Here is a 12414-nt window from a genome sequence, read left to right on the forward strand (position 1 = left end):
CTCTCTTATGTGCCACCTCAGGTCTGGTTTCCCAAGGGGCTATCACAACATCATTTCAGAGTCAAACATACTTTGCATGCATGCAAGAATAACACAGATGAGTTTTAGTAAGGAAGAAAAAGGTTATTTTCCTGTATGACCTCACCTGTTTAAGAGAACATAGCAACGTCTTAGAACATTAACATTCAGCATTCTGCAACCTCGAATTCTTACAGCAAAGCCGAGAGAGAATGAAAAGTCACCAGCATTTCACTTTGGATCCTTTGAAATTTGGATATGTGCCGCATTGGGATGTTTCCTGCAGACAGGATCCTGAGGGATGGGGGTGGGTTTTACTTGTCTTTATGTTCTATGACCCAGCACAGCACCTGGCACTTTTTAGATGCTCAAATAAGTGTTGAACAAAGGAATGTTGCAACGAATGTGATTGTGAACTAATGAAAATTGCATTATTTTATAGCTAAACAGAAAGTTTCTATTGTCTAGTTTTGCTGGGGCTGGATTTAGCCAACTGGTGCATAGTAAGCATGTTTCATGTGCTCACTCTTGCAGGGGCGTGGGGCACAGGGACGTGGGGTCTGTATTTGGGGGGATGCAGTGTGGCCATCTGCCTTTCACACTTTTTTCTTGCTTTTCTTGTCTCTCATCTTTCCTCTTAGACTGTAAACTCCCTGAAGACAGAGACCATGGCTTATGTCCAGTGTCATCACATACAACTTCTCAGTGCTTGTGACATTGTCCACATTCAGTAAATACTAGCTGATGAATATGGTAGTAAAGACAGCTTGAAGGAAAGTTAGCATTTGGATTTAACATGACTTTGGAAATGCAGCGTCCTCCCTTTCCCTTCTCATCTGCTCTGATTTATGCTGTCTCCTCCATAGCTCTTCCATTGATCCCACCCTTAGATTTATTCTTCTTTGATCTCATCCTTATATGCCCACATGATTTGTGGGAGAGTGTTGAGGCTTTGAAATTAAATAGACCCGGATTTAATTTCTGAATTCATAACTTACTGGTTGCGTGATCTTGAGCAAGGTGCCAACCTCTTGGAGCTTGTTTCCTCCTCTGTGAAGGTGAGTGAGAGTGTCACGTACCTGGCAGAGAGATTGGATTGATGAATGGAAGGCACCTACTCCTAGTAAGGGCTCTATAAGTAGTAGGCGTTACTACTATCTGTATTTCCATTCGCTTTCCGCTCTCGCTATTTATCCTAATTACTCCTTCCTTCTCCAATCAGAAAGCACGCATTTCTAACCCTGGCTAACTGACAGCAGACACTGGACTGCTGGGGGTTGCTGGGGAATGGAATACTATGAAACATCCGAATTTTACTTCATTGAGAACCTTATATCATATCACTTTGAACATTGATAAAAGCCTTAATAAGAATAGCCACTATTTTCTCCATTAAAATAATATAAGGATAAATGTGAGTTTTTAGAAAAACTCCTCAAATTATAAAGTATTGGAAAGTTAAGTGACATGTGAAGAATCTAAGGACATAGCATATATTTAAATTTACGATTTTTTAAATTCTCTCTCTCTCTTGCCATTTATTACAGCCCATTCTAGAAGTTTGCTCTCACAACAGGACCATTATCCTGAGTAGATTTAAGGACTATTTCACCAGTATTTTGTCTTGAAATAATTGAGTTTTCTGGAATAAACTATTCAGCTCAATATTTTCCATCTCCCTCTAATACAAATGTATTTGATTCCTATAAATCTGAGTGAGGTCAGTCAGGAAATTACACATATTTGTTTTCCACGGGGTATATGAGCTATTAAGTCATGTCGCACTTATTATAGATCATGTTTGCTATTTGGCAAGATAATTTGAATGATTGAGAACAATATTTTAGAACATGTAACACTAGGAAAACAACGAGAAAGGAGAATTGAAACAAAATGTCCCTTACGATAAATGCTTGAAGTAAACAAGATATTCCGTGGTGAATCAAGCACATGTTAACATTTAAAACACATAAAAATATAATATTATGCATACTGTTCATTCTTATGCTTCAAATATGTATATAGAGTTCTGTCATATGAGTATATATTTATATGATGCAGTCTTTTCATTTGGCTCTCATGTAATATGTACTTATATTCCCATTATATCTTTCTTCCAGCCTCAAATATGTGGATGTTCTCTTGGCTTTGTGTTATTTTAATTATTTTGGCTATTGTTGGTATGGACACAATAGCGAAGACCACACCATATACCAAATTTACGAAGAAATCTGAGGGAAAAGCGATGCCGAAGGGCCTAAAGCCGTCCAGTGGCCCACTTCCGGAAGAGGAAGAAGGAACTCTCTTCCCAGAAGTGGGTGAAGTGGCGGAACCAATGCCTGACCCCTTGGCCCTCGATTCTGCCTTTGGCACTGCGACTCTCTACGCCTCTGAGAACCTCACTCTCGACACAGCTGACTTCTTTTTGAATTGCTGCGATTGCTGTTCATCTGCACCAGGGCAAAAAGGAGAACCCGGAGAGACCGGACAGTCAGGTACCGGAACACACGCGCCCTGCTTCTCACTGAACTCCCTCAGAGTCCACAGGCGGATTGGAGGTGGGATTGCCCCAAGGTTTCTATGTTGTCTTCCAAATGGTGGCAGGCCTATGCATAACATTGTGACAAATGCAAACGGGTGCTGTGTTGCCCAGTGTGATAGCCACTAGTCACACGTGCAGCTATTAATACTATTTAATATTAAAATTAAAATTACTATTTAATATTAAAATTAAATTAAATAAGATTAGGGGCTGGCTGGTGGTGCAGAGGTTAAGTTCGTGTGCTCTGCTTCACAAGCCTGAGGTCCACTGGTTCGGATCCCGGGCACGGACCCACGCACTGCTTATCAAGCCATGATGTGGCAGGTGTCCTGCGTATAAAATAGAGGAAGATGGGCACGGATGTTCGCTCAGGGCCAATCTTCCTCAAAAAAGAAAAAATTAAATAAGATAAAAAATTCAGTTCCTCAGTCACACCAGCCACATTTCAAGTGCTCCATAGCCACATGTGGCCAATGGCTGCCACGTTGGGCACGACACATACAGAGCGTTTCCATCGTTGCAGAAAGTTCTCTTGGACAGTGCTGGTTAGAGCAGAGACTGGGCCTACCAGTGCCAGCACTGATGCGTAGTTTTTCTAGTCGCCATGTTTACTACTAGTATAGTCTTTTCATTAATGGCTGACGTAGAAAGGGTCAATGAAAATTCCGTTGCCCGGTAAGCCTTTGTGGCGGCTGCAGGATTTTGCAGTGCTTTTGTAGTTAGGACTAGAAACGGAATGCCTGTGAGGCGGAGGGTAGAGCACAGGATTCGGTTTGCTCCTCATTGAAATTCTGAGGCAGCACTGTGTCCTTGCCCAGCACTTTTCTCCAGTGAATGTCATGGTTACATATTTCAAAATTTCAGATGTCTTTCAAATACATATTATGAATATACTCTCAGTTTTATTGTAATACGTTTCAGCATTTACACGTCATATAGCAGAGAACTCAGGGTAAAATTGAGATCAGATTGTCAATTTCAAATTCTCTATTCCCTGAAAAAAATACATAAAAATATTTGTTGTGTTTTGCCTGAAGAATTTAAGGTTATAAAATCAGGAATTAGGCATCCTCAATAAGTTTTTCTTTCATTTCATCCCACTGTGGGAACCTTTTGGGAAATGTGATCCATATTACGCAGGGCTGGAATTAAAGGGGAAAGGAGCTGGCAGTGGTCTGGGACACCAAGATTTCAAGGTTTCTAGAACATTATTGGAAATGTAATGAGAATGAGAAAATTGTATTTAGCAGAATTTCCCTTCGTGTTGTATCTGGCAGGCCAGCTGCGTGGGGGTGAAAACCCCAAGGGTGCCGTCAACCGAAAGCAGCCGGTTGTTCACCTGTCTTCTAAGGCTGTGGGTCTGTAACTCAGGGCTTGTGGTTTTCCCGGTGGTGGGTTTAGCTTGGCTGTCCTCAGAGCCTCTCCTCTCAATACATATGCCGGACATTTTGAAGGTGTGCGAGTTATTAACCTGCCCAGGCGCTTGTCTATCTTCGTCTGGCTGCTTCTGCCACGGAGCAGAGTGCTTCAGAGCTCAGAAAGTCGAGTCTGTCACTCCTACCTCGGGGAAGCCTCACTACCTCTCTAAGCCTCAGTTTCCAAAACAGTAAAATGAGGTGAGAATAACACCAACTCCACGGAGTCGTGGAGAGAACGGAACGAGGCAAATATCAGGACTCACGTGGTGCCTGGGATGGGAGAAATGCCTGAGAAGCTTTCGATTCTTCCAGGTGGCTGTGGTAGGGGTCTTCTCCCGCCCTGCGAAATACTCTGAACCTGACGCGATCCTGTTTTGACACTCAGAGAGAGAGATTTGTTCTAGCTTTACCTGTGTTTCCAGAACACTGCTTTTTTAAAAAATCAGAAATCTAGCATAACAGCAGCATTAACCAAACTTAAAAATGAAAATAAAGCTACTCAAACCCAACTATTTTATTTCATTATCTTTCAGTTTGTGGCCACATGAATATACACATACACATTGCATACATCGCACTTGCCTTATCTGCTGTAATGTAGATAATAAACGTAGACTTCAAAAGTCTCGAGCCTAATTTTGTAGTTTCTGAATGATAATGTTTTGAAGTCTGCGGATATATCTAATAGCTAGCAAAGGTAAAATTCCACTGGAAATTTTGTCTCCAGCGTCTCTCATTAGTTCAGTTATAAAATAATAGCTACTTACTATGTGCCAAGAACTGTTAAACACTTTATAGTGTTTCTAATCTCTATACAAAATGTTAAAAAATATTGTCACTTTTCACTGGATGATTTCATCACATTTCGGGGAGTTTTAGGTAATTCTAGAGGTTATACCACCGTCGAGTGTAGAACCTGGAGTCAAAGTCACTTTGTGCCCCTTCCAGCCCCGGGTCTTCCCATTATGTCCAGTCTTTACGGTATTTGCATTAATCTAACCCAGTGAGGCGGTGGTCTCTCTGGATGGAAGGGGCAGCTTCCCTGCCCCTTGAGCCCTCACATGCAGGTGCCATGTGCTCCCTGTGCCAACCTGGGCACTGCCCATTATCATTTCCTCCATAGTATCACCATGTTGGGCATTTGGGGGGCATGGGGAAGGGGAGACATTGCCCAGCGAACTCCAATTGGCCATCTTGCTTGCTTCCGCCTCCTCTGCCCATTCTTTCTCCATTCCTTTGCTTTCTGCTCTTTCCTTTCCAGACAGAGGAGCTTAACCACCACCTTTGGTTATCTGAGCTTGCCTTTGGCCTTAACTTCCATTGCAAACTATTTATTAGAGCTTTTCTTCCAAACAAATGCAGTGTTACTTCAAAGAGGAATTCTATTGAATATAATTTTCTCCATTCCATCAGCCTTAATTATAATAATTAGGATGAAATTAAGATGAACTATTACAATTTTGTTTAGTGCACTTATCTATATGGTTAACTTTCAAGGAACCCGGCCATACTTTATTCCAGTTAAGGGTTGCAAAACATTCATGTGGCTTGACCAGCGCTGGGGTTGCAGGAAGGATAATTATCCTAGGCTTAGGGTGCCCGGGCAGCCCAGGGAAGTGGAGGCACCTGGACTGCCCGGATGCTCAAGGATACCAGCGAGGTCTGAGTCATGCACCATCTCCCCCTTGCCTGCCATTCAGCTTTCTTTATCCTCATGACCAGCTCCACTCACAGGGCTCTTCTTTCAGTTTCCTAAAAACACCATGGTCTTTTCCACTCTTGTTTTTCTTGAAATACTCATCTGTGTAGTTTTTGCCTTGGGAAATCTGAATTTGTTCATTGGGTCTCAGCTAAATGTCATTTTCTCAGGGATGTCTCCTCTGATCCCATAAATTAGGTTCTTTTACCACAATCCACAATAGGGCTTTCCTGTTTTCCTTTACATCGCTAACTATGGTGTGGCAATTTCTATTTATTTGGGTAGTCTTTTGGTCCTGATTAATCTTTCATGAACTCTCAGCTCCATGAGGAAAGGGACAGCTGGAATGTTGGTGGCTGGTGCCTCACACCTAGCAGGGCGCTTGGTGTATAGACGCCTCAGCGCCAGGTCCTGAATGAATGTACAAGTGGGTGAATGGGAAAACGAAAAGTGCTAGGAATTGTGGTTTTATTCCAGTTTGAAAGTGTGGCCCACATGAGGTTAAGAGTCAGATAATCATTTTGTTCCTGTTGCTGGATGTAGCACTGCTTCCCTGAATCATTTGATCACTGCCACGAATCCAGTGACAAGTACTAATGGGCTCAATTTATCTATTCAGGTAGTACAAAATTGCAAACCACACACAAATATTGTCCTTATAACTCTGTAATAGTTTATTCTCACCCAGATCGTTGGGACACTGAGAGTCATTGGTCTCAATAAAATGACTACTTTTTTTTTCTCTCCAAGAACTAATGAATTCTAAAAGAGATTTTTTTCTATCCTTATGGTTTTTAAATCTCATTTCTAGGCCTTAAGGGAGATGCTGGTGCTATGGGGATCCCAGGGCCACCAGGAGTCACTGGACCCCAAGGTCCAAAAGGCCAGAAAGGAGAGAAGGGTAGGTAATTATATTCATTTCATGTCAAAACTAGAGAGATGCTCTGCATCATGTTTTTAGGAGAGAAACTTGCTAAGTAAATACCAGATTCTTGCAGGTGGATCAATTTTTTAAAATGTAAAAACTTGGTAAAGCATATTGTGAGTTATATTTGACATAAAAGTGTTAACCTTACAAATAGCCAATTGAGAAATTTTAAACTTCCCTGGTAACATATCACACATACACAAACAGGCTCTCACACATCTTTTCTATCTCTTGTTGGCCACCTGGCTGACCCAGTGTCAGGAGCCACAGGCCATAGTCTCTTGCGGAGGGTCCTTTCCTATAGATGCCTGTATGAGGTCTTGCTTATGATACAAATTGATTTTGTACTAGATAGAAACAACCAGAGCAGGCAATAGAGTATTCCATTTAGATGGATAGCTTACCTGCTAAGGAGAATAAGACATATCCTTTGGCTCACTCTCAAATCAAGAGTATTGTCAATGGTGGGAAGAGAACTGAATTATAAGGGGAAAAATGAAGCTCATAACAGTGACGTTGGATCAGTCACTTCACCTCATCTGGAAATTGAGAGGAATAGACTAGATACTTATTCATACCCTGTTTACTGTCACAGAAGGTGGGTAGTTCTGTGTGCTTTCATAGATCGTTTCCAGCTCAGAAATTCTGTAATTCCATAGATGTATCAGTAAGGGAGGTGTTCTGACCAGGAAATCCCTGGTTTTGTAAGTGCTTCAAGGTCTTGAAGGAAGGTTACAGATTCACTGGGACATTTAGAAATTCCTCAATGAATACCATCAGTCTATAAAAATACCATCTATCCATCAAGTTAAATGTTTTAGCCTCCGTGTCAGATGTCAAAAGACCTAATGTCATCTATGCATCACCCTCCACATGGCTCAGGAACGGCCTGACTCATTTCTGGTAGAGCAATCAGTAAAGTCATTACTCAAAAAAGATGCTAAGGTAAGAGAGAGCTACTCCACACGTGTCAGTTATGTGATTTTCATTCTCAGAAACATTTACTCCTTTTGTGGCTGAATTATATGAGCAGAAAACCCTGTGAAATAAAGATGAGTGATGCACCTCCCCAGTGATTCACACATCTGGGAAGCTAGAGTTCTGGAAGTAGAAGAAAAAACAGAAGGATCATAAGACAAGGTTCCTAAGAATATGCTTTGATGAAGGATCAAAAGTAGAAAGCCATTCAGCTAGTCTCCATGAAGTGGCAGCTCTCCTCTCCTTTCCTTCCAGACTTAGCTAGGACTCTTGGTTAAGATCCGAAGTTAAAAAGGGAAATGAGTTGAATGACTGCATTCTGGTTAATCACAACCTGCTCGAGTGAATTCAGTGTAAGCAGCTGAACTCCTTAAATGAACTTGAGAACCAGGTTATCTCTGTGCAGCGCAGGTTGGTACTTGAGTATGAACAAGGACTGGGAATAGAACTGGTCCTTCATGTCCGTTCAGAGTGGGGTTCCTTCCAAAGGTGCACAGACATTTTCCTGATAGCCTATGGGTTAATTTCCAAATTTTAAATTTTATGTGAAATGGTAGTAGAGGTGCTAGCTGCTGAGCAGCTTATGGTGGGATTTCTCTAGTTGGTTTTGTGAAATTTGGGGGAGTCTCTTCTCATGACTTTTTTTTTTCTTTGAGGAAGATTAGCCCTGAGCTAACATCTTGTGCCAATCCTCCTCTTTTTGCTGAGGAAGACTGGCCCTGAGCTAACATCCGTGCCCATCTTCCTCTACTTTATATGTGGGACCCCTGCCACAGCATGGTTTGCCAAGCTGTGCCATATCTGTACCTGGGATCCGAACGTGCGAACCCTGGGCCGCCAAAGCAGAACGTGCGCACTTAACTGCTGTACCTCTGGGCTGGCCCCTTCTCATGACTTTCAGTATGATTTAGGATTTCTTTTTCCCTGGCAAAAATGAAACAAAAAATGTTAGTTATATCATAAATAATATGGTTGGTAAATTAATGCCAACCAATGTTATATGCAGTCATGTTCGACTGTACAAATTTCTAAATTTTTTTCATGTCTCAGTTTCTTCAATGATAAAAGTGGTGACAAAAACGTCCACTCAACCTTTCTTGAAGGGAGATGCCATAAACTTTTTCTTTTAAAGGTTAGCTTTTTTTTTTTTTGGTGAAGAAGATTGGCCCTGAGCTAACATTGGTTGCTAAATCTACCTCTTTTTTTCTTTTTTTACTCCCCAAAGCCCCAGTACATAGTTTTATATCCTAGTTGTAAGTCATTCTATTTCTTCCATGTGGGGTGCTGCCACAGCCGTGGCTTGTTGAGCAGTGTGTAGGTCTGTGTCCAACATCCGAACCAGTGAACCCCAGGCTGCTGAAGCCGAGTGCACAAACTTGACCACTATGCCACCAGGCTGGCCCCACCATAAACTTTTTTAAATGAAAAATGTTCCAGTTGATGAAATGTGTCATATGAGCCTTCCTGTTATATGAGAGGCTGTATTAATATGAAATAAAAATTAATATTAAATAAAAACTGCTGGATTAAATTAAAAAATCATGTCAAAAGCTTGAAACATTGTCTGGTACAAAAGAAGTGCCTAATAAAGATTAGCTATGCTGATTACTATTGTTATTGCTATTATCATTTACAATTAAAATAAATGTGGTGTGGCTGCACTATAACAGGATGGGCCTTTAGGTTGGCCCAATATAAAAATGCATTTTTTGGTAATATGGCAAATATCTAAAAACCCAGATCTGGGGCTGGCCTGGTGGCATAGTGGTAAAGTCTGTGCACTCCACTTCAGTGGCCTGGGGTTCGCAGGTTTGACTCTTAGGCGTGGACCTACACACTGCTCATCAAGCCATGTTGTGGTGGCGTCCCACATGCAAAAAAAAAAAAAAAAAAAAAAAATAGAGGAAGACTGGCAATAGATGTTGGCTCAGGGTTGATTTTCCTCACCGAAAATAATCCCCAAAAAACCACCCCAGATCTCTTGATTTTTCCCAAACATGAATTCTCACAGTTCTATAATTTGTCCAAGGAGTACATGAAAAATTTCCTAAACAAAATTAGAATTGGCTTTTCCTTGATGCTGTATGACAAGGACAATATTTTTTTCTGGATGGGTTTTTGTTATGATGCGTTTTAGCCAACTGCAGAACGTTGTGCTCTGTGTTTGAACTGGATGGCGCATGGCTCTACTTCTCAGGCACTGTGGGCATATAAAGACGAGGACATTTCAACCGTCATTCAGAATTCGCAATAGGAAACACACACACACACACACACATGACACAAGGCAGAATGTCGTGAGTTTTGTGAGAAATCTGAAGAGCTACGAGAACGCTGGGGGAAAAGCTGTATTCTGTTTGAAGAGGTGGGCACTACCCCTAAATCTTCTTTGAATGGTGTACCATCAGTTGGAATAAAGTATTCTTAATGATGCTCATTAAATTCTTTTTCCGTGTTGTTTTACCTTTACACGTTTTGGTAAAAGGAAGCGCTGGAATGTGCATGTTTGTGAAATGGACGTTAGTTATATCATAACTAATATAGTCAGGAGAAAGACAATCTTGTTCTCATTTCAGGACTTAAGGGAGAACGTGGGGACCAAGGAACAAGTGGGGTTCCAGGATACCCAGGAAAACCTGGAGAACCAGGTAGAGTGTAAACGGTATCTATTGTGTCATGTGTGCAGTCTAGCCCCGAATTTTCTTCCTGTTTGTTATCAGGGAGGTAAGATGGAAATATAAATTGCTATTTTTCTTCTAATAATTCAGTGTACTGATCGGCTGGAGTGCAGCTAGCCCTGCTCTAGCGAGACTGGGTGAGATCATCTGAGCTCTGCCCTCTCGCTGTTCTTGGGAAAAAGACCCTGAATCTTTCCGGGTCTCAGCTCCTTTGCCTGTAGGATTTCGGGTTTGGATGGACAATATGGAGTTTTACGAGAAGCCTTGGGTTGGGGCGAAATGCAAAGTGTAACGAAATACAATGGACAATTACAGTTCTAATACTTTTTATTATCTTAAAAGTAAAAAAGAAAAAATCCCTAGATATATGGGGTCTAAATCTAAGCTCTGGCTTCCGGGTGGCATCAACTTTCCCCTCTGAGAGGGCAGCTGTGCGAATGGCTCCACGCAACAGCGTCGCTGGCACAGCCACAGCTCTTACCGAGGCGGGAACCAGGTTTCCAGGCCCAGTTGGTGGGTTTTGTTTCTATTTTCGAGCTCTGTGATAATAGCAGGCTGTTCATAGCCTGTGGGCTCCTTAAACATTGTTTTAATTTTCCATTTCAGGTGGACTTGGTCCTAAGGGGGACAGAGGAAACACCGGACTGGCGGGAGTAAAAGGACAAAAGGGCTTGAAGGGGGACACGTGTGCAAATGGTACCAAAGGCGACAAAGGAGCCCGCGGGGCTGTGGGCTCACCGGGCTTGAACGGAGAGCCTGGCGCCAAGGGAGAGAAGGGCGAGATGGGGGAGAAAGGCTGCTGCGGCGACTCTGGGGAGAGGGGCGAGAAAGGAGAGAAAGGCAAGCAGGGCGTGAAAGGGGAAAAAGGGAGCAGAGGCGACAAGGGAGCGGAAGGCACGAGCGGCCGCGACGGGCTGCCTGGGGCCAAAGGGGACCCCGGGCTTAAAGGAGAAAAGGGAGACGCAGGTCCTCCCGGTCCTGTGGGGCCTGCGGGCCCGAAGGGTGAGCTTGGGAGCAAAGGGGTCCGAGGATCTATCGGGAAGAAGGGCTCTCGGGGCCTCAAAGGCTCCAAGGGCGAGGGGCCCAGAGCCGCGCGGGCGGCTTTCAGCGCTGCCTTGTCGAAGCCCTTCCCCGCTCCCGACGTCCCCATCAAATTCGACAGGGTTCTCTATGACGCCCAGGGCAATTACAGCCCGGCCACCGGCAAGTTCAACTGCAGCGTCCCCGGGGCCTATGCTTTTTCCTACCACGTCACAGTGAGGAGCCGGCCTGCCCGCATCAGCCTGGTGGCCCGGAATAAGAAGCAGGTCAGGTCCCGAGAAACGCTCTACGGTCACGAAACAGACCAGGCCTCGCTCCTCATCATCCTGAAATTAAGTGCAGGGGACCAAGTCTGGCTGGAAGTTTCAAAAGATTGGAATGGCGTGTACGTCAGCGCGGAGGATGACAGCGTTTTTACTGGCTTCCTTTTGTACCCAGAGGAAACTCCTGAAACTTCTCCATAAACTTGTCTTGAACACGTAGTTTCGGTTCAGTGGAATAAGTCAGGGAACACAGGCTAGTGCTGTGTTCATTATTTTTTTCCATGGTTATAAAAAGAATACAGAAAAAATAAGACCTAGGGGTCAATTACTTTTCCTGTTCTAAGACATCACCTTAAAAAATATTTATGTGTATTTGAGAACACACGTCTGTTAACTTAGTGGCTAGTTTTTTCAGTTAGCATTAACATTTCTCACGCCATTTAAGTAATAATATTTGCATACAAAAATACGAATGAGCTTTGTAATTAATAAATATTTTCTTTCTAAATATCTTCTCTATCTGATATAAATGTCTGTGCCTGTTTTCTGTGTGAATGTGAGACTAGCAGCTCATGTACCATGATGGGCAGGTATTTCTCAAAGGTTTCTAATTCTGTTGGGAGGGTTGCCTTCCAACAAAACGAAACTATTCTCATGTTAGTTTAACTTACAGAGAATACACAGAAAGAATGGTAAAGACGAGCTGAAATAATTATTTTAAAATTAGTGTAAAAGTTTGCTATAAAACGTGTCTTATATGGACTCATGTGTTGGGTAAAGGTAAAAAGAAAGTTGGTAAAGACATTGTTTGGTCACAGCAAAGACCCAGTCATAAATCAAACTGGCGTA

The 12414-nt window shown here is 42.7% G+C and overlaps 1 protein-coding gene across 1 annotated transcript; it reads left to right on the plus strand.

Moving 5' to 3' along the window:
* Positions 1–2144: 2144 nt before the first annotated feature.
* OTOL1 (otolin 1) lies at positions 2145–11784 on the plus strand. Its single transcript, XM_001493940.3, has 4 exons — positions 2145–2513; positions 6489–6578; positions 10160–10231; positions 10868–11784. The coding sequence occupies exons 1-4, from the start codon at positions 2147–2149 to the stop codon at positions 11764–11766; spliced, it is 1428 nt and encodes a 475-aa protein (XP_001493990.2). The 5' UTR covers positions 2145–2146; the 3' UTR covers positions 11767–11784.
* The last annotated feature ends 630 nt before the right edge of the window (positions 11785–12414 follow it).

This window comes from Equus caballus, chromosome 19, assembly GCF_041296265.1.
Source record: "Equus caballus isolate H_3958 breed thoroughbred chromosome 19, TB-T2T, whole genome shotgun sequence".
NCBI lineage: Eukaryota > Metazoa > Chordata > Mammalia > Perissodactyla > Equidae > Equus > Equus caballus.

Coding starts and splice junctions, on each gene's coding strand:
- OTOL1 (XM_001493940.3), top strand. CDS start 2,147: ATGTGGATGTTCTCTTGGCTTTGTGTTATTTTAATTATTTTGGCTATT. Junction 2,514..6,488: donor CGGAGAGACCGGACAGTCAG/GTACCGGAACAC, acceptor TCTCATTTCTAG/GCCTTAAGGGAGATGCTGGT. Junction 10,232..10,867: donor AGGAAAACCTGGAGAACCAG/GTAGAGTGTAAA, acceptor TTTCCATTTCAG/GTGGACTTGGTCCTAAGGGG.